This window comes from Prunus dulcis, chromosome 1 (genome assembly GCF_902201215.1).
Source record: "Prunus dulcis chromosome 1, ALMONDv2, whole genome shotgun sequence".
NCBI lineage: Eukaryota > Viridiplantae > Streptophyta > Magnoliopsida > Rosales > Rosaceae > Prunus > Prunus dulcis.
The window spans coordinates 3530438-3551784 of record NC_047650.1 but is presented as its reverse complement, the minus strand read 5'-3'; the positions used below and the strand labels follow the sequence as shown (position 1 = coordinate 3551784).

General features: G+C 35.5%; 2 protein-coding genes across 3 annotated transcripts; one reads left to right on the top strand and one right to left on the bottom strand.

Moving 5' to 3' along the window:
- Positions 1-1010: 1010 nt before the first annotated feature.
- LOC117637316 (3-isopropylmalate dehydratase large subunit, chloroplastic) lies at positions 1011-7876 on the top strand. Its single transcript, XM_034372182.1, has 15 exons — positions 1011-1220; positions 1342-1473; positions 1577-1747; positions 2989-3141; positions 3223-3291; positions 3376-3492; positions 4775-4849; positions 5023-5100; positions 5199-5294; positions 5623-5672; positions 6216-6270; positions 6379-6510; positions 6927-6974; positions 7089-7247; positions 7490-7876. Exons 1-15 carry the CDS (start codon positions 1167-1169, stop codon positions 7628-7630), a joined length of 1530 nt encoding a protein of 509 aa, XP_034228073.1. The 5' UTR covers positions 1011-1166; the 3' UTR covers positions 7631-7876.
- Positions 7877-10994: 3118 nt separating this feature from the next.
- Positions 10995-13742, bottom strand: LOC117637609 (auxin-responsive protein IAA13-like). 2 transcript variants are annotated; one of them, XM_034372541.1, is made up of 5 exons: positions 13022-13742; positions 12105-12406; positions 11810-11927; positions 11571-11632; positions 10995-11451 (listed from the first exon to the last, which is right to left on the bottom strand). In XM_034372541.1, exons 1-5 carry the CDS (start codon positions 13423-13425, stop codon positions 11402-11404), a joined length of 936 nt encoding a protein of 311 aa, XP_034228432.1. In that variant the 5' UTR covers positions 13426-13742; the 3' UTR covers positions 10995-11401. The 2 variants fall into 2 exon arrangements, with proteins under 2 accessions (XP_034228432.1, XP_034228440.1); XM_034372549.1 differs by having other exon boundaries at positions 12105-12403.
- Positions 13743-21347: the final 7605 nt, after the last annotated feature.

The following is a 21347-nucleotide window of genomic DNA, read 5'->3' as shown; positions in this document are numbered from 1 at the left end:
TAACACGTGTTATAAGTAATTTTTTCCATTTGTAGAATCACATTTTTCATATGAATAATTAGTGTTAATTACCTGATTTTGTGTCATGGTGGATACAGCAGCCTTGCTGCTCAGTAAGAGCATCTCCAGCGCTCACCCAAAACCGGGGGGAAAGGCCCCCCTGGCAAGCTCAAAAGCGCTCCAGCAAAAGAGAAGAAGCTCGGGCAACTGCTGGGTCCCACTAGCCTGGGCAGGCCCAAAGGCAAGTTCCGCCTAGGCTTCAGCCTGGGTTTTGTGACTTCAGCGCATGGTAAATCAAATTTTTTTTACCGTTGGCGCGTGAATTACATGCGCCAACGGTAAAAAAAATTTGATTTCCACGCGCTGACGTCAGCCTTGATAGAATCCAACAGGCATGTGCCTCGTGAATTTTAAATTATTTAAAAATATATGTTGTATTTTAAATACACATGACACTATATTATTGGAGATGAAAAATTAATTTTTAAAAATAATTCAAAATTCATAAAATTTAAAAAAGAAAACCAAAATTTTATGAATTTTAAATGAAAAAAATTAAGAAATTTCGCATGAACTATTTGTGATAGGTGCGTGAATCTCATGAATATTTTACTATATATGTCACGTCAACAAATTAACGGAGTTTTTTACTGAACCTAACGGCAGAGACCTTTTGTGATCACATATACTAACTTTAAAGATCACGAATGACATAAAAAAAATATTAAAGATGTAATATGATAATTTCGTAAACCTTAAGAATGTTTTGTGATATTAAGCCTTTCCAAAATAGAACGAACAAAAGTGATAATCCGGATAGATAGACAGGGTGAATATTTTTTACAACGCCAAACTTAATTTTACCCCTTGAATAAGATTAAAAAGAACAAAAAAAACCAATTAAAATAAAATAGATAAATAAAAGAAAGAAAAATCCGGAATGTAGCCTGCTTTTTCCACATATTCACTTTTAACAGGTTAAAATTTTGTAGCTAATTTTAAATAAAGCACACACGCCTCCACTTGTCATCTGTACTGTGCCCCAATTCACGCCCTCAGCCGCCGCCCCTCAGTTTCAATAACACAAACAAACACAAAACCAAAACCCCAACTTGCTTTTCATTAGGAAAACTGTGTTTTGCTGAATAACCACACGTTTCACGCCCATGGCGGCTTGCTCCACTGTTGCTCCACCATCCACCTCTTTCATCAGCAACAAGGTGTTCTCTTTTTGTTCAATACCCGTATAAAGTTCTCACATTTAAGTCTTTAACTCTTTTTTTTCCTTTTGTTTTCCTGTTTCACTAAACCATGTCTTCTGAAATTTGATTTGAACCGCAGAAAGATTTGGGTCTCTCTGCTTTCTCTTCCGCGTCGCCGCTTTCCAGTCAGAAATGCAAGAGAACATCCAAGACAATCTGTTCGGTCCCTGCACCAAAACAATCAGAGCGCAAACCTGCCACTACTGGCTCGGTTAGGATCTTTATTTCCCTTTTTCTTCATTGTTTTGTGCGGTTATAATTCATGGGAATCTCCAGCTCATGGTTTTTTACATTGGGTTTTGATTCATTCTCAGGTCAAGACGGGAATGACGATGACTGAGAAGATATTTGCTAGAGCTTCTGAGAAAACCCAGTTGAGCCCTGGTGAGAATGTTTGGGTTAACGTCGATGTTTTGATGACACATGATGTTTGTGGCCCTGGTTCCTTTGGGATCTTCAAGAAAGAGTTCGGCCAGAACGCCAAGGTACTTCATTTTTTGCCAAAAACATCAGTGTATTAAACACCCACCAGCCCAACTCCCTCTTAAACTTTAAGAGCTGAACTAGGGCGAGGAAATCGGGATGGCCCCTGAAGCAGCACAATCGAAGCCATATTCTTAGGTTATCTAAACATGCTTTACAAACCAAAAACGAAAAGGAGTTGGCATAAATTTTAAGTGAGACGTAATAGGTTCATTGATCAAGTCAGGGTGACTCTCTTTATCTAGCAATGGTAATGATCACATTCAGAAATGCATAGAATAGGTTTTGGCAGGAAGTGGGTGCTGTGAATTATTCATTGCCCGAGCTTCTTTAGCTTTTCAATGATTATAGATGGGAGGTCGAAAGGAAGATTTAGAGCTTCTTCGGGGCTACAACAGGTGGGAGTTGCTCTACCCCGTTTTGTTTATATCATTTGTTGAGATCTTTAGGAGGTTGTTGTTGAGAGCTAGAAATTGTTATTTCATAGAGGGTTTCACAGTGGGGAAGGAGTGAAAACAAGTGTCTCACCTTCAATTTGCGAATGACATTTCTTTTCTTGACAGTTAGGGTGGAGAAATTTGCCAATTTTGTTCAGATTATCACTCTTTTAAGTGATGTCAGGCCGAAAGATTAACACACCCAAGGTTGTGCTGGTAGCAATCAATGCGAAGGATAGATCCAGAGGTCTCTAGCAAAGGGAGTGGCATGTGACATAGGTAGTGGAAGAAGGCTGTGTTGCTAGATGTGGAGACTTATCTTGACTCAACCTATACTGAGTAGTCTCCCTATGTATTTCATGTCCCTTTTAAGATTGTCCAATAGGGTGGCTAGGAAAGTTGATAAATTAAGGAGTTTCCTGTGGGAGGCGTGGAGGGAAAAAAAATTGATGATTAATAAGTTCAGATATTATTCAAACATCAAAAGAAAGGGGAGGGTGAACTATCGGAAACTATATACAAAGAGATAGAGTAGAGTTGGCTAAATCCTTGTGGTGCTTCCTTCAGGAGCAGAATTGAGTGTTAGGGATCCAAATGCCCCGATAATTGGTTGATGGATAATATTTGCCTGACTCATAGCTTGATGGCGTAGATTTGGTTTTTTTAAGCTTACATCTTCAGCTCTGTCTTGCTGTGTGTATTTTTACTGTTAAAAATGTCTATTTTCCATATTTGAAATTTGTAATCGCTGCATTATTTATGTTTTCTTGGGGGATAAATATTGCATCATCGTTTTGACATTACAGGTTTGGGACCGTGAAAAGATTGTAATTATACCTGACCATTATATATTTACAAGTGATGAACGTGCGAATCGTAATGTGGATATTTTGAGGGATTTCTGCACAGAACAAAACATCAAGTACTTCTATGATATCAAGGATCTGAGTAATTTTAAGGTTTGGCTCTGAAGTCGTATTGTTTCTTATGGTTTATTTGCTTTTATTTTCAGATATTGAGTTTAACTCACATTTTTGCAGGCTAACCCAGATTATAAGGGTGTGTGCCATGTTGCTCTTGCTCAAGAAGGCCATTGCAGGCCTGGAGAGGTACTTTCATTTTGCAGAGTTCACTACTATTTTATGGCTTTAGAATCCAAAAAACAGCAATCAAACACTTTATATTGCCTTCAGGTCCTACTGGGTACAGATTCTCACACCTGTACTGCGGGAGCTTTTGGACAATTTGCTACTGGAATCGGGAACACTGATGCAGGTTTTGTGTTGGGCACTGGGAAGCTCCTGCTCAAGGTTTGCAAATGTTTCAGATTTGTTTTCATTTCTACTTTCCCAATCACATATAATTATCACTGACCAAAAGATGTCATGCAAATGGTGTAATTCCACGGATATTTTGACTTCCATTAATATAAGATTATACGGCTCCCATTCTCCCTGTTTAGCTTTCATATTGTGTTTCACACCTATCAAAATTTTCTGAGGCATTGATATTATTTGCTGATCTTGTGACACTAATGGTTTGGGAGTTATTTCTTACCTTCTGTGCAATTGGTGATGATTTTAGAGTAATATATAATTAGTGTCTGAGTTTGTGTAATAAATGAAGGGATAATGAATCATCAACATTGTTATAATGAATCATCAACATTATTTCGGCTTGTACGTTGGATTATGTCTTTGGTTTTGGTATGAATAATGACATGTACAAATTGTTTGAGGGGGTAGTGATTCAGTTAATGATCGACATTGGTATATGCATAAACATTTCTGTTCTGGATATGAACATGTCATCTAGGTGATGCCCCATGTGTTAATGTTACATGTATTGATAGAAACATCAATTTTTGACAACTAGTATTTGACTTGAAACATCAGGTACTATGTATGTAGTTGTACACATTCGTAATTTTACTAAATTATGTCATAATAAGTGATAAGAAAGCAATATAAAATGTGCTTCGGATAGTAGGTGGTGACAAACAATAGGATTGAATAAGCTGCATGTTATTTAAATGAATGGTGTGTGGGCTGACGTCCAAAGGTGTGTATCTATAAGTTTTCAGAACTATTATGCCATCATTCTGCTTTTTTTTATTTGTGGCCATGAAGGTGATGATAGGGCACTTGAAAGGATTTGATTTAGACATTTTTGGATGGTTGTGTTTGGCTAGAAGTAACTAAAATTGCCTGAGCCGGGTACATACATGCAGTATCAAAGAACTGACTCTAGTAGCATGTGTTTATTATGCTAAATTCATGTCAATTAAGCACTAGTACCACACTTGTGCCATAAACCCTAGATTAAATATTCTAGGTGGACTTCTTAGAATATTATTTCTGTTATCGTAGGCATGTTCAGTTTCTAATATTTAAGGATGGGGTATACTCCTCGCCTGGGTTTCTCAATTTTCAAAAAGTCAAAAACACACAATAGAAGCTAAATGTGTTTGTCATTCCTGTATGAGCTGTGTGTGATCTAGGTAGTTAAATCTTTAAACTCATAATTTCTGTTGTGGTCAATAAATTTGTGTTGTGTTTTTTTACTTTTCTGATTGCCTTCTTTAAATTGCAGGTACCTCCAACATTGAGATTTGTGATGGATGGTGAAATGCCTGACTATTTGCTTGCCAAAGATTTGATTCTGCAAGTAAGTTTAACCAAGTCTAAAGGCATTTGTTTCCGTTCATTGTTCATGACATACTGAAAAGTTATAATATATCAGTTCGATAGAGCTTATGATTTTCAGTTGTTTGATCTATAACTTGACGAACACAACCAGTCTTTCCGTTGTTGCCCTGATAAATGATTTTCATCTGGCAGATTATTGGTGAAATATCTGTTTCTGGTGCAACATATAAAGCTATGGAGTTTGTTGGCAGCACTGTTGAAAGCTTATCTGTAAGTGAAATTTAAAGGTCTCACTGAATGCATGTATGATGACATGATTCATCTGGTTGCAGTTGTTAATTACTCTTTAATGAACCTGTGCTGGACAGATGGAAGAAAGGATGACATTATGCAACATGGTTGTTGAGGCTGGGGGTAAAAATGGTATTGTTCCTGCTGATAGCACCACATATAAGTACCTTGAGGTTAGTGCTACAAATCATCAAATGCTATGATAGCTCTCTCTCTCTCTCTCTCTCTCTCTCTCTCTCTCTCTCTCTCTCTCTCTCTCTCTCACTCACATGCACACAATGGTATGCCTTATGGCAGCAGGCCCAAGGCTGAGTTTAGAATCAGTAGAATGGGGTTGGGAGCAAGCCTTACCTTAGAGCCATGCATAGGGTTTTGCTTTTATCTTGGTACAGACATTACTTTTTCGTGGTAGTTTTGCAACAGATCTTGTTCTTTTTTTACCTGTCACATACATTTGTGTTGTCTAGCACCACCTGTATAATATTATATGTTGAATTGCAGGATAAGACTTCTGTGCCCTATGAACCTGTATACAGTGATGACAAAGCAAGGTAGTTTTTGCTATTAAATACCCACATTTTATTATTCCGTTTCATGATCCAGCTTATAATGTGATACTTCTGTTGTTAATAACTTTGAAATCTGAAGCATGTATTTGCATTCAATGTAAACATGCACTCTAAAATTTTCTGTTTAGTTTTATGGTTAATGCATTTTTAAGTACCTTCAAGATTTACCAGTATTATGAAGTCAGCTTTTCAGAATATGATTTTACTGGGATTTTGAGGTTCTAATTCTAAGCTAGAATAACCAGATATCATTCTGCAGTCTTCTTTTTGAAAATATACATATTTAAGTGCCATATTTAAGTACTATGTGGTCATTTACCATTGTAGCTTAGTTCAGATTGTATCACTGGCTAGTAACCTTATCATTTGTAAATTTTTGTCAGATTTAAGAGAATTGAATGTTAAAATGAATAATTCATGCTGGCCTTTTGTATCCCTTGTATTGACCTACTTTATTTTGGTCCTTAATAATCATGATATTTGCAAATTCATTTGTATTAATAAGTTTGTTTTGTTTGCATCTAGATTTCTGTCTGAGTACAGATTTGATATCTCAAAACTAGAGCCATTGGTGGCAAAGGTGAGTAGCACATGGATTAATCTCATAATGTTTAGTCTCTGTTTTAGATCTTCAAAGGTTGCCAATTTTTCCTCTCTTGTCCTACTAATGTTGTTTTTTTTTTTGCAGCCTCATTCTCCTGATAATCGTGCTTTGGCAAGAGAATGCAAAGATGTGAAAATTGACAGAGTATATATTGGTTCTTGTACTGGTGGAAAAACAGAGGATTTTATGGCTGCAGCTAAAGTTTTTCTGGCATCAGTAAGGAGTCGAATCTCTATGGCTCAAGAATTTTAATATTGTTAGCGTGTGCTGACTTTGATAAGCATCCGAATGTTTTATTATCAAATAAATGCATATAAGTGTAGTTATGTATTGATGATGATTTGCAATTTGTAAATCACATGCGTTTTGCTAATCAAAATTAATGCAGTCAACCTGTATTTTCTTTATCATTATTAAATTTCACAATTATGTGGGTTATGGTATGCTGGTACAGTTTGGATTTTTTTAATTCAATGTTTTTATTTGTCGTTTTTAGCACTTGCTTTTGGTAATGAGTGCATGTTTGTATTGTAGATCCTTCTACTGTTTCACATCCGGGTTTATATTTGATTTTCTGGGAAATTTTCTCATTTCTTGGTTTTAGCTTTAAAGATCTAATTGCTTTACTGCAGGGCAAAAAGGTCAAAGTGCCAACATTTCTTGTGCCTGCTACCCAAAAGGTTTGTCATGCTACAGAATTAAGTCTTAGGCGACAACGTCTGTAGTATAAATTTATGAAGGAATCTATGAAATACATGATGATACTTATATTTTGCATATGCTAAAATCTGTAGGTTTGGATGGACGTGTATAGTCTTCCAGTACCAGGATCTGGTGGCAAGACTTGCTCACAGATATTTGAGGAAGCTGGATGTGACACGCCTGCGAGTCCCAGTTGCGGTGCTTGCTTAGGTGGTCCTAAAGACACCTATGCTCGCTTGAATGAACCTAAGGCAAGTCTATTCCTTAACCTGCAACACATTCGCAATGGTCATGCCCTCATGTTTAAGGAAAAATGAATTTGGATTAAGCAACTCTAAAAAATATGTTTTTGGATATTGGAACATCCACTTCTCAGTGCTACTAGCCTACTATTATTGGGTGCCACTTTATATGAACAAGGAAAATATCTTCGTTTTGATAACTATTTTTGTTCTTTATTTCTGTGGTACATTATACCATTTTGTCTTTGCAGGTATGTGTCTCAACAACAAACAGGAACTTCCCTGGCAGAATGGGCCACAAGGAAGGCGAGATATATCTTGCTTCCCCCTACACAGCTGCTGCATCTGCTTTGACTGGCTATGTCACCGACCCAAGAGAGTTTTTGCAGTAGGCAATTGATATCATCATAAATTTGATCAGTGTGTTTGCTTTGTATTCTTGCCAGTATAAGTTATTAGGTAGCGGAGATTAAGGAATAATGGGAAACCATTCCCAAAGGTTTTGTATGCTGTGTGATTAACAGGTCAGTGCCATATGTATTTATGTGTGTAATTGTTAGTAAGAATGCTAGAATGTTTTATGACCAGAAAATAAAGGGGGTGTCTCAGTGAACATCACTGCACAACTTTTGGTGACCTCTGCTTGCATGAAATTTGTTCTAATTTGACCTTATCCTGATTTTAGAAGTTAAGCTAAGTTGTAAGGAAAATGCTCACATACAACGAATGTATACAACATCCATCTCACATCCATCCCTCGTGTGCTGGTTGGACCAGTTATTGTAAGAGAGGCATTGTATATATCTGTTCTATTCAAGAATTTATTGTATGTTACATAGAAGTGCAAGATACAACATAATAGTGAAAGTTTCTCAATTCGAAGACCGAAATCATGTGGGTTTTTTTTTTCTTCGTTCAAGTTCTTAACTTTCAGCAAAAGAAGGGTGCTTAACAGGTTGAGTGTGATTGCGGGTTCAACCCGTCTTAATAAGCAATTTGCTATTTCTTCGTGCTGTAACATAAAAATTGCAAAACCAGATCCAATGTGGGGGGTTTCTGCCCATGGGGATTTCCGATTGCTTGGTTCAGCTGGGAAATCCTAATTTTTCAGCTAAAATCAATGATTATGAGGCTTGGCTTAAAAGCTTAGGGGAATGCTAGCAACTTTCTCCCTGCACTTTCCCGAAGGGTATCTGCACTTGAATAATACAGGTTGAACTTGAACCATGGACCTCTGTTTTCTAAATTAGGAGAAATGACACTTACTTAAAAGCTTATTGTTGCACCAAAAAAAAAAAAAAACCTTACAAGCTTATTGCCGCATTTAATCTGTTTGTTTCAACATTAAATGTTAAAAGCTTATTGCAGCATTTAATCTATTTGTTTCAACATTAAATGTTTTCATTCAAATTCAGAGGATAGAAATTTTGGTTTAAACAAACTCTTTTGTGCATTTTGCTGTTGAGCATAGAAGTTGGTGTCTCAGCCGTCATAAAAGAATGCTACACTTTATTTTTGTGGTCTGCATTATATATTTACACTGGTTTAAGAGTTTTCAGACAAATTGGTATGACAATGTCCATAATTTTCTCCAGGAAAACAAAAAGAAACCTGAAAAATAGAGCTCCAACTTGGGTAACCCCCATCACTTTTGACATATATATTACTTATAACTTGGAAGACCAAACTTTTGTCTGTTCCTTTGTTCTTCTTATGTTACTCTTGGAAAGGGATTGTCGTTGCAGGTCTGTGTCTCAACAACAGACAGCAACTTCAATTCCCAGGTCGAATCTTGCTTCTCCATATACTTCAGAGGACTTGGAAAGCGTCATAAATCTGAACTTTGGTTGCACATGCTTTTCATTTCTCAAAGTTATTTTGTTTTCTTCATAATCTAAACTAGAAAGGAGGGGGATTTCTCACACACACACAGACACAATTACGATGTTGTGGGGATTCAAACCTGAGACTTGTAGTATGCAAGTCAAGGCAAGGCCCTCTTTCACTGAGCTAGACCCCGTTGACTTTGTTCTGTTTTCTTTTATTAAAACTATTTATCTTGAACTTGTTTTTACTAGACCAAAACATTTATTCTCTCATTGAATTTTGAAATGCCCCAAACAAACACTATTGTTGCTATTTCTATTTTCAGTAACTTTTATGCATCATGGTGAAGATCACTTCCTGCATAATAAACGTACAATACTTGTGGGAGGGTCCTGAGGAAATACCAAGTTTAAAACATCTCTCTCAAATATAATTGCAAAAAATGAAGAACATTTTATAAAAGTTAAAAGTTTTTTTAATTTTTTGCCTAATTCCACAACACAGTAATCAATTAGCAGAACACATGCCAAAATGTCTGCACAAATGAATCCAAAAACCAAACAATTGTCACAATCAAACAGAAGTCTCTCAGCCATAATCAATATACCAAACCCCACCACAAACTCTTGCTGGGTCACAGTCTTGATCTAAAATTGGCCACTGTGTGCCCTGTATGGCATTAAAGCTCATCACTTGTGACTGTCTTTTTTCTCCACCCATTAAGGGCTTCCTAGGATCACTTTACAGTGCAACCCAGAAAGGGGAAATGGTAATAACTTAAAGCTTTCCAGCTGTTGGGTTCCAAAGCAATTATAAGTGTTTTTCTTGAGGCTGCATGCTCAGCAAGTTTTGGTGAAAGTGAAGAAGAGCTTTAAATTCAGACCCAAACAAAAAGTAAAAATTCAAGAAGAGCTTTAATGATGGCTCAGTCATTCAATTACTGTTCAAATTGAGAAAAGGTTGAAATTGGCAGAGTCAATTAGCCATTTTCAGTTGTAACTTTCTGCCAATGTCTTTGAGTTTTTCCTTCATCAAAGATATGGAATGGAAACCAGCAAGAAAAAGCATGCAAGTCAGATCAGAAAGTTGAACAGAGACTAGCATGACTGCGAGCATTAATAAGATACAGTTGTCCCACAAATTAATTAAAAGAAGGTAAATATGGTAGAGTAGGACCGCCACTGTCCAGTATCCATCAACTCACTGGGTAGTAATCTGAGGTCAAAAACTAAATGATTACATAATTTTTACCCTCTACAAAGAACAACTTGGTTGAGAAAAATACAGAACAAGACAAATAAAAGTTTGGAGGCTTATCTAGAGAAATTTTGTTTCCGACGACAACACCACATGACATCACAGTGTACACCAATTATAACAAGACATGACAGTGTACACCCATTATAACAAGTTTAGCGCATCTTCACCACTTGGGACTTTGGAGAATTGTTTAGTTATGAACTTATTATCAATTGTACAAGTCTTGAGAGTTTCTGCTAAGTAATATCTGATTTTACCATCATGACGTTAGATAAAAGTTTCATAGCAGTCACAAGAAGGTCTGGAGACGCAAGCTTTAATCCAATTGACTAAGGTAAGAGCAGAAAGAGGAAACAAAGAAATCAGACCATCAAAATGATGACAATTTCTTCTACAGGCTAGAGCTCTCAGAATTATGACAGTTTGGACCCAGAAGAAAAAATTATTATGAAGACGCAGAAGATTGGGGTCCCCTTCATTGTTGTCAGTTGTACCAGTTAGCAAGAGCAGGCAATTGTTGTGAATACAAAACCACAGCTACCACCAATAGGAAATGCATACATATTTTCAGAATTGAATTATTATGCTACCAATTCAGTATAATTGTTGTACCATGATTCAAAAGTCAAGTTAAAACGAGGCTGAAGTATAAATAAATAAATAAATTGCTAATCAACACAACCAAAATAATTAATAAATAACAAAAACCATACAAGCTTTTCTTCTATCACCAAGAAAAACGAGTCCACTAGATTGAAGCAAACTCAACACTCTAGATATGAAGTGCTCCCATATTTACAGTATGAGAAAGCAGCATATGTAGCCGAGTATGCAGGCCTGTATGCTAGCACTATGTAAGAGGCTGTAAAACCTAAAAAACAATATGGCCTACCAGAAGAAAAAAAGAAAAAAAACCAGCAAGAACCAGAGAATGGTTTTGAAAGAAAAGCAAGCAAAGCCCAGTGGAAGCCGATCTTCACACTCTGTCTCATCAAATTTCTACTTCCTTCTGTTGTCAAACTGTAGGTTTCCTTCATCTTACCAGACTTAAAAATAATCGGGCAGCAGCACCTATTCTAGATAGGTTTGTTTCTTTGTCTCTCACTGCTTTCTTGAAATCTTGGAGCTGTAAATAAATGATTAATCGGGATTAGACAGAGGTCCTCATAATCTCGTACCAATGCGATAAACTAACAAACTGAAATTGGAAAGCCATAAATAGGCTTGAAGATTTTAAACGCATACCAAGTCCATTAGCCTCAGAGGTCCTCATGATACGAAGCCTTTTCACTGAGCTGATGAACATCCTATATACCATAAAAATAGCAAACACACTGTCAGCATTATTTACTAGAAAGTAACAGAAGGAAACTCCGGGAATGTCAAATTAGATGTTACTAAGTACATTGCTCTCTTTATTTTTTTAGGTTCACCATCCCATTTTCTTTTTTTAACAAAACTAATGATTAGAGATAGAAGCATACCCCCAAGGAACATCTCCTACAAGCATCCAATCTCCTTCTTTATCTTCATAAGTGAGTACAAACTCAGAGGATCCATCCAGAAGCTTAGAGGGTTTTGTTGCTTGTTCCTTGTCTCCACCTGACACGAGCACAAAACCATTGTCATACAATAGTAGTAACATCACATACACAGTGCATCAAAACTGACCAATTGATGATAATAACATGAACCAAAACAAAGAGCCTCCATTCTTTTGAGTTAAAGTCCTCGTTTCTATTGTGCCAAAGGTACCAAAAGCAAAGAAAGAGAACTAACCAATAGCTGTAGTGGGGCTAAAAAACATGTCCTCCAGTGTTTGAGCTAAAGTCTCATAGCAAGAGTGAGCATTCATATCCACTTTCCTCCCTATAGGAATTCCATCCATGTTCACCTTCACAAATCCGAGACGCCCTTTCTCTTTAGCAGTAGTCTTATTACCCATGTTAATCTTCTTCTTAGAAGTGTCCTTAGATTTTTCCCCGTCTTCCTTGTCATCTTCAGCCCTTGCAGTCTTTGCTTGGTTAACCAAGCTATTCAACCTTGCAGCACTAATAGGTGGCCATCCCACAACTTGACTGCTTTCATAACACAAAATACAACCATCAATGATCCAAAATACAAAACCAGAGCTACAGAGCATTCATAACCTTAATTGTCAGAATAAACAACACATTCTCCGTTTTTTTCCAGAACTTTTTGATAAAATACATAGCGGGCATTCAACAGAGTATAATACTACAATTTAATGACATATAAAACACAATAAATTTAAATAAAATATTTAGGACTAGATAAAGAGAGTGAAAGATTATAGTTCTTTTTTCTATAATTCAATAGTCAAAAACAGATTAAGAACTAGATGCAATACGAAAAAGATTACAGACTGATAATAATAGACCAATATTAATCAAGAAAAAAGAAAATAAATATATGAAACAGAAAATTGTTATTAAAAAAAATTTCTTTTAAATTTTTCTTAAGAGGGCATAAAATAAGCCAAGCAAACACAGCTACTCGGTTTTTCTTAAGTTTTCTATTTTCCTGGACTGGACACAAAAACAAGAAGAGAACGTGCAATTTCTCAGTTTTCTCAGCAGTCAAACACAAGAATATAGTAAAAATTTATACTTTTTTTATGAATAAATATATATAAAAAATAAAAAAAAGAGCATGCTTTCCATGAATAGCCTCACCTTACAGCAGTGGGAGAGCCACCCTCTTGAGAAACAGAGTCAGCAGCTCTCTTAGTCCCAGAAACAGCAACAGCAGAAGAAGCATTGGGTCTGTGAGAGAACCTAGAAGAAGGAACTGCAGAGCCCACCATGGAAGGGAAGTCTTTAGCAGTCAAGATTCTACCACGCTCACCCCATGCACATGGCTTTGGCTGCTTCCCTGCACCACCACCTCCACCACCACCAAGGCTCAGGCCAAGGCCCAGGCCCAGCTCAAGCTCTGCCTCAGCTGGGTATGAGGTTGCCTCAGATGACATCCCCACGTAGTCTTGCTCCACCACCTCCACCTTTGACATTGCTGACTCATTTGATGAGCCCCCGGAAGACCCACCACCACCACCAAGTAACCCAAGTGTGCCTTCCATGAATTGATCAAGAGAGAGACAGGAGAAAAGGTTGAAGATTTTGAAGAGGTCAAAGAAATTAAGGTTGAAGAAATTGTGGGTTTGAGAGAGAAAAGACTGGGAGTTTGAGAGTTGTGGGAATTTGTTTGTTTGTTTGTTTGTTTGAGAGTTGGGTATAATAGATGGACCACAAAGGAAGAAGGGGAAGAATGCAAAGGCAAAAGCAGAGCAAGGACGGAAGGGAGAGAGGGGTAGGTTGAAGAGGTGGTGGAGAGAGTGATGATGATGGGGCCCATATGTCTGCTAGTGCGCCTTGCACTCTCACCACCCACCCTCATTTTTCCTTGACATGATTCATATCTTTCAAGAATCTGTTTCTCTCTGTTGGGTCTTCATGTTGTACTAAAAGAAACAAAATTGATTGTTTTCTAATTTGGCTTTTTTATTTATATTTTATAAAGAGCCAACCAGTCTTTTATAAAGAGCCAACCAGTCTAGTCCTCTAAAAAAACTTACAAATCAGTAATATTACCTTCGAATTTCATGACACTTTAATAGTGTATGTGAGGAAATTTTTTTTGTACAAGCTCAGTGTGATATGTGTGCAAAAAAATTTCTTTTTATGTTTTTGAAATGAATTATTTTTACATATGTGTCAAACTGTGATTCGTATAAAAGAGAGATATAAAGATAAAAGTAGTATAAAAAAAAAATATAAAGATTACCTTTTTTATAATACAAAAAGTATAGATGAAGAGAATCATATTATAAAATTTGATGTCGAAGCATATACAAATTGGAGCTGTTACGATGCCGTGTTCCTCTAATTACAAAGATTATCTTTTGCTTTGATGGTCATTTGTGTGGGCATGATAAGGTTTAGAAGAAAGAATTAATGGGAATAATTAAAATAATAGTGCGGTGGTATGATTAGAGGTTGGAAATGATACAAGTTCCTAGCAAGTATGATGGTATTTTTAACTTTTTGGTCTTGGTATGATGGCTAATGATAATATTAAACTTTGGCTTGTCGGGCCTTTTAATTTGGACAATGAGCAAAATTGGGATTCTAGTTGCATTTACAGAAAAATTATGCTACTTCTTGGGATGTCAATTGCTTTTACTGATTAAGTATTATTATTATAGGCAGCATAGGTCTCATAAGTACGTACCCCCCTTTTTTTTTTAATCTAATCAAACAAATTATTTACTCAATTTTTTTTGTTTTTGAGCTGTTATTCGCAGTCCTAGTTTTTCATTCTGCAATTTAAATTTAATGATTTGTAATTTTAAATATACAGATATAACGTAAGATGACGGATTAAAAATGAGAATAACACTTTTCTTCTCTTTTTTCATTAATTTTAAGTTGTATGGTTATTAACGCGACATTTCCTTTTTTCATTAAGAAAATGCAGTTTGAGTAAGGAAAGTAAGATTGAGAAATACCATTCTCAGAGTGTCTGTTTAGGTAATGGGCAAAGATTCAAATCTGTGGTTAGCAAATACCACTTCTTTTTTTCAATTGAAATTGCTGCATAATCCTAGACCTAAATTACAATTATTCTGCTCAATTAATTTGAGCTTAGGTGTCTCTTAGCTTTGCTTAAAGTATAAAAAGCAAAGGTTAAAAACTAAAGGTTGAGTCTTTTTACAAGCAAAAAGCATTATTCTGTTCTTATTTCTCCTTATGTGCTGTCTACTATTGGGAAGACAAAGGGCACAAAACCTTGTTTTAGAAAGGTGAGACCTAAAGAGAGATGCACTGACAGTGGATGGTGGGCCTTCCCAGTAAAGCTGAGAAAAATAACAAGAAAGGGAAAGCATATTGATTATTATAATAGAACAACTTAATTATCATTAAAAATTATGGAATTAGGGGGACCACTTCTCAAGAATTTGTTTTTGGTAGAGATGGTCTAATCAATTGATTGTTTAGGAAAGAAAGGTACAAATAAGTCAATGTTGCAATTTATAGTTTGCCCCTATGTGTAATTTTCTTACAATTAACTAACAATTGTTGGGTTACTTACTTTGCACTGTAAAAAGTTAAAAACCAAGTTTATTTACCATATAAATAACCTTTCTGGCTTATTCATTATTTTTTATTTTATTTTTGAATAAGTATTTTATGTTAAAGATTGATTACATACTTTTAATATTAGCCGTTGAATTGCATTGTCCTTTTCTTCTAAATTAGTATTTTTTTTCAGGAAGAGTGAGATCTGAAATTGGTTTCAATTTCTTATGGAGTTCATGGTAAACACTTCAGGGAGGAAAAATGAAAAGAATATGCTCTTAGATTTAGAGAGGTGTGCACAAAACAATTAAACACATATGCGCTAGTGGATTTAAAACTCCAATACGTTGTGTGAAATCAATATTTCTATAAGATTTTCCAAGAAAAATGTTTGTCTTATGTGAAAATGGAGGAATTATTTATTCCATGCATGACAAAAATTCTCCTATACTTGTTTCGACTCCAACAATTTCGATAATAGGAAGGAATAACATTTCCCAATTTTAAATTGTAGCATTCTATTATAGAAGGATTTAATATTGTTTGTTTTTTTTCTAACAAAAGAATACTTCACTTACTACAAGAAAAGGTCACACTGCTCATCAAAAGGAAAACGTAGAGTCATTGTAACTCACAAGAAGGTTTTTTTTTTATTTTTTATTTTTTATTTTTAATTATAGAAATTCTAAAATTATATTCATAACAAAAATGCACTAATTATAAATAGTCATTATAATTACGAAGAAATTGAACATCAATATTAAAATAATCCAGTGCTCTTCTACTAACGATCACGCATGATTGAAGAAACTCATACATAAGATTGTATACTCATAACAATAAAAATAAAAAATTAGAAAAACCAAGCCAGAACAAGAGAGGTGAAAACTAGACACACACAAAATCCAAAGACAGTTTATGGGAATTATTTCAAAAATAAAGAAACTAAATCAGCCGAATTGCAACCTCTGTTGTCACAAACCCAACCCATTGTCTGAAAGCACCCAGAGAGAAAAGATATGCACTAATTAACTTTCCTCCTCTTCAAATACAGAAGATACACCCAAAAATGATAAATTTGCATATATCTATTATAGAATTATGTCATAAACGAGCTAACGAAACAAAGAGGGAGACGATGCGGGAGAGGAAAGCAAAGAGGATGGGAAGGGGAGGATGTGGAAAGGGAAGGAAAAAGAGAAGAAGAAAGGACAAAAAGCATGGGGGTGGTGGCTAGGGGTTCTCTCTTAGGTTTCTCTCTCTATGAATTCAATTAACTCACAACAAGTTTTAGTGGGAGCTGTTTTCATTTGGTTGGAATAAGTCTCTCATTTCGACTCATGTGAATGCAAAGACAATGCAATTTTGTAATGGGTTCGACACATGATTATGGTTATCTCATTAATTGGTGGTGTAGTTTTTTGGGTGATAAATCAGTAATAGCATATATTCTTGATCAGTACCATAAATCACAACTTAACTGATTATGGTCATGTTCATGGGGTTCATATTGATCAAACTAACAGAGAAAGTCACATTTAGTTTTTGTAGTTGGCCGATTTTACTATTTTGATATTCGTAGTTTCAATTTTATCCTCATAATTTTAAATTCAAGCATTTCAATGACACATTACAAATTATGTCAAATTCCTTCCAATTCCATTACGTTTTGAGTATAGGATTTGACATAATTTATAACGAAATTGGAATAATTTTGACAAAATTTGTAACTTATTCTTAAATTGTTCTGATTCAAAACTACATAGATAAAATTGACAAAATTAAACTACGCGGACTAAAATGATAAAACCGCCATATTACAGGAACAAAAAATGACTTTTTACCTATAAAAGTGCACATACACTTATTTTAATATATACATCAACGTAAAAATTTAACGTGCAAAAAAATATTAGGAAGGGAAGACTATTTCTTCTAGACTAACAACTCACCCATGGATCGCTTTACACACATATATCTTTATTCATTTGATATTAATTATTAAGTATGTATGTAATTTATGTTTATAGAAATTTTCTTATTTTCCCTTGAGAAAATTGTGAACTTCATCATCTTGCATCTTGGATTGAGTTTTATAGCTCTACTCAAATATTATATTTTAAAATATATTCTCCATGCCGAAAGCCAAACTGTCTTGTACAATATATATATATATATATATATATATATATATATATTCTAATGAGCAAGTTTTAAAACAGACAAGTAGCAAGTTTTATATATATAAAGAAAAAGAAATAGCAGGGTATAAAAAGAAAAAGAAAATATAAAACAGACAAATAGCAAGTTTTAAAGCCTGTGGCGAAATAAATAATAATAATAAAAAAGAAGTGGGACTATCCAAAGGTAAGAAGAGGTTGTGGGTTGAAGGGACAAGTCGACAAAGTGGGAGCCAAGTCACGTGCCTCGGCTACTCTAGGGCATTTTGGCTCACCGCCAGGTAAGCCGACAGAGTCCGCGGCTGACCGGAGGACCTGTGGGGACGACTAGACAATAAACATACATTTTTAGTCTGAGACAGCTCCACACTTTCTGTACGTTTACTTTCTTGCCCACGCGCTACAGCCTCTTTTCTTCTAGACAAATATATTTATTTTTCTTTATTTTTCTTTTGTTTGATGACAAATTCGAATTTATAATTTCTTTTGAGTTCAAATTTCCTCCTCATATATTTGAGTAATTTAAAATATCGTCATTGTCAACCAAAAAAAAATGCATTTCTTTAGATATTAGAGAGAAATATCATTAGATTGTTAGTGAGTAAATTTTATTTGATAAGTGTTTTTTAAAAAAACAAAACATTTATGAAGAACGAAATATTTACGACTGAAGCCCGTATAACCTTATAAACTAATGCAATTCACACCATGGTGGTATTCAAATTGTAGTTGTCTAGCACTCTTAACCAAGGGACGCTAAGTAAGAGGCCACATACATAATTAACTTCTTAAAAAATGTGTGTAATCCAAACATTAATTTTTTTAAAAGTTGAATACCAATAGCATGTAAAACAGTTTCAAATTTCTTAATTGTTGAATATAACTCTAGTTGTAAACATATGTTCGTTCAACATACATGTGTGATGTAATAAATTGACGCAATGAGAACAAATTAAAAAAACCATTGCTACTTGTCTTGATGGAGAAAAACGTAGATAACGGAGTGAAAGGATGAGTGGTATGTGATCTAAAACACAACATGTATTTCCACTTAATTTTTAAGAACATAAGCATTATAAATAACTTTCGCCCAATTTGTTGTTGGAAAATTGGCGCGTATGGTGGAGGAAACTTCTTGGTTGTCTGGTGAAAGTATAGTACAGAAGTGTAGATTGGTGTGGCCCGCAAAAGATTGGGTGTATATTCCTCCATAATCAGATTTAGATCTTAGACAGCTGAAATGTGGCTTTTAGGATACGGTTTGGTATCATTTTGTGTCTCCACACACGGTACCCTTTTGGCCGCCAAACTTTTCCCTCTTCATTTCTTCCTCTTTTCTTGGTCAAGTATACTTCTTCTATGATCTTCCCCTTTCTACCTCCTCAGGTGTATGTACATTGATATAAGAGTTAGATAGATGAGAGGAAAAGATCTGTTTGATAGGTGTTCATCTGAACTACTGATTAAAAGTAATTTTTATTTATTTATTTTGAATATGTAAATTCAAATTAACCATTTGATAAGAGAATAAGCATAACTAAATTGTAACGAACATTATACTGATCACTAATACCAAATTGTATATCTCTAAAACATCTTTAAAAGGATCGACAACAAGGATTATAAATACCCAACATGAGATATTTTGATGCTATTAATTAACACACCAACTGGATCGTGTAATCAATTTATGTATGTATAAATATAATCCCTTAATTTAATTCATATGGTTTTGTTGAGGCCCAAAAAATTCACGGTTGGGCCCAAATAAATTCATGGCCCAAAGCGATATATGAGAGCACACAAAGATCTGCCATGCATGAGTCACACTCCGCGTGCCATGCCAAATAAATAATCCTTCATGCTAGGAATCGAGATTAAGATTATAAAATGCGTTAGCTCTACAAATCCATGTTAATTATCCTGTCAAGCATCATAATTAAAAAAATATGTCAAGCAACATGCCATGTCAAGCAGGAAATCATTATGTCACACCCAATCATGCTACAAGCCTAAGTGGGCCCAAGTCACTCAAATGCACGGGGCTTGCTTGAGTAGGTTGCGGTATGAATGGTAATAAGTTGTCATGAGACCCATTGACGGGCCGAGAAATGAAAGTTCCGAGCTGCTTGGGAGCCTTGAAACCCAAGCCTATTTCTTAGACTCAAACATGTGGGTGAGCACAAAAGGAAAAATATATCAACCAAAATAACCCAACCAAAATGGTCCATTGAAATTAACCAATATGGCCCCAAAACTTGATGAGATCAACCCATTTGTTTGATAGGTTGACTTGCCATCCTAAAAAGCCCATACAATTAGAGGTAAGAAGCAGCAAAGGCTCCAACATTTGGCTAAAAGAAAAAGCCACGGGAGGAGCTTGGAAGACCACACTGGCTGCTAGGAGGGAAGGAACAAGTTGCCAAGCGAAACATCTAAAGGACCAAAAGATATTGGCGCGCAAGGAGCCACCCTTCGAATCAGCATGCATACCAAATTCTTTCCTTCATCAGATCTGAACATGAAGGAGGAAAAGAAAGAGAGAAAAGGAGATATCTGAAAATAGGAATTCTTCACTTGGGCAGCTACAGGAAAAGGACATTTAGCTCCCAAAATCTCTGATTTTGTGCAAAAGAGCAGAGTAGATTTCACAAAAATAGGATGATTGAAGGGATGATGGGAGAAAGGAAGTGAAAGACCTGGCAAAATGGGATAGAAGCTATTAGTGTTTCTTGGAAAAAGATGGCTTCCAAATGTATAAATAAGGCCTCTTCTACCCAATAAAATCAATCCACAACCAGAGAGCAAGCTTCCTCTCTTACTTTCAAAACTAGCAAAATTCGTGCTCTGTTCATCTTTTTCCCCATTTTTCCTCTTATGGCAGATTGATAAAGCCTTTGTCAAGTTGCCGGAAATACACGTAAACCACATATTCTCTATCTTTCCCTCATTCTCAATCAAACCTTTATGCAAAACCCTATCTTCTCCCACCTTAATACCCCATCTTTCCCCTAGGAACACTTAATTTTCTCTTTAGCGCTAAACTCATGGAAACTTTGCTCTCATGCCACAAGCTTCTCATGCCAAGCTAAGATTCTACCTGTAAGCACTAAGAATTTATTTGTAAACAGCCATTATTTTTGTTGGTGAAGATAACCAAGGTGCTTCATAAGGCTTTACAATCCTTTATAAACATTTTGGGGTTTGATCTTTGAACTCAGACACAAGGGATATTTTCTTCAGTTTGCTCCTTACGGCGGTCCAGCTCATTTGTAGCTGCCAGAAGAAAAAGGCCCTTACAGGTTCTAAAATATAATCTCTCTACACATTACTTTTGCATGTTTCGGTTACACCAATATACATAAGACATGTGGTTTGAACTCTCCAATTTACTGCACTGCTTTTTTAAAATAAAAATAAAATATTTCCATATGTCTTATGTATATTGGATGGTTTATCCAAAACATGCAAAAATTTCTACTGAGCACATTAGCCTTGAAACACAGATGTCAAACTCCATTCACCTTCCCTCTCAGAACCATCAAACTCCTTCCCCCACTTCTTCGCTCTCAAATCCCATTATATTCGACGTTTTTTTTTTTTCTTGTTATATATATTTTTTTGGATGCTTTTTCAATTAAAGGGATATGAGGAACCATTATCTTATTCGACCAAAACAAATTTAAAAAAAACAAACAAACTAAAGATATAATATCCCACGCCACATTACTGATAATTCGATA

Excerpts from the sequence above, each read along its gene's own strand:
- LOC117637316 (XM_034372182.1), top strand. The coding sequence starts at position 1,167 with ATGGCGGCTTGCTCCACTGTTGCTCCACCATCCACCTCTTTCATCAGC. Across the intron at positions 5,295-5,622 it reads CCACATATAAGTACCTTGAG|GATAAGACTTCTGTGCCCTA; the intron begins GTTAGTGCTACA and ends GTTGAATTGCAG. Across the intron at positions 6,975-7,088 it reads TTGTGCCTGCTACCCAAAAG|GTTTGGATGGACGTGTATAG; the intron begins GTTTGTCATGCT and ends TAAAATCTGTAG.
- LOC117637609 (XM_034372541.1), bottom strand. The coding sequence starts at position 13,425 with ATGGAAGGCACACTTGGGTTACTTGGTGGTGGTGGTGGGTCTTCCGGG. Across the intron at positions 12,407-13,021 it reads GGCTCTCCCACTGCTGTAAG|CAGTCAAGTTGTGGGATGGC; the intron begins GTGAGGCTATTC and ends GTGTTATGAAAG. Across the intron at positions 11,928-12,104 it reads TAGCCCCACTACAGCTATTG|GTGGAGACAAGGAACAAGCA; the intron begins GTTAGTTCTCTT and ends TGCTCGTGTCAG.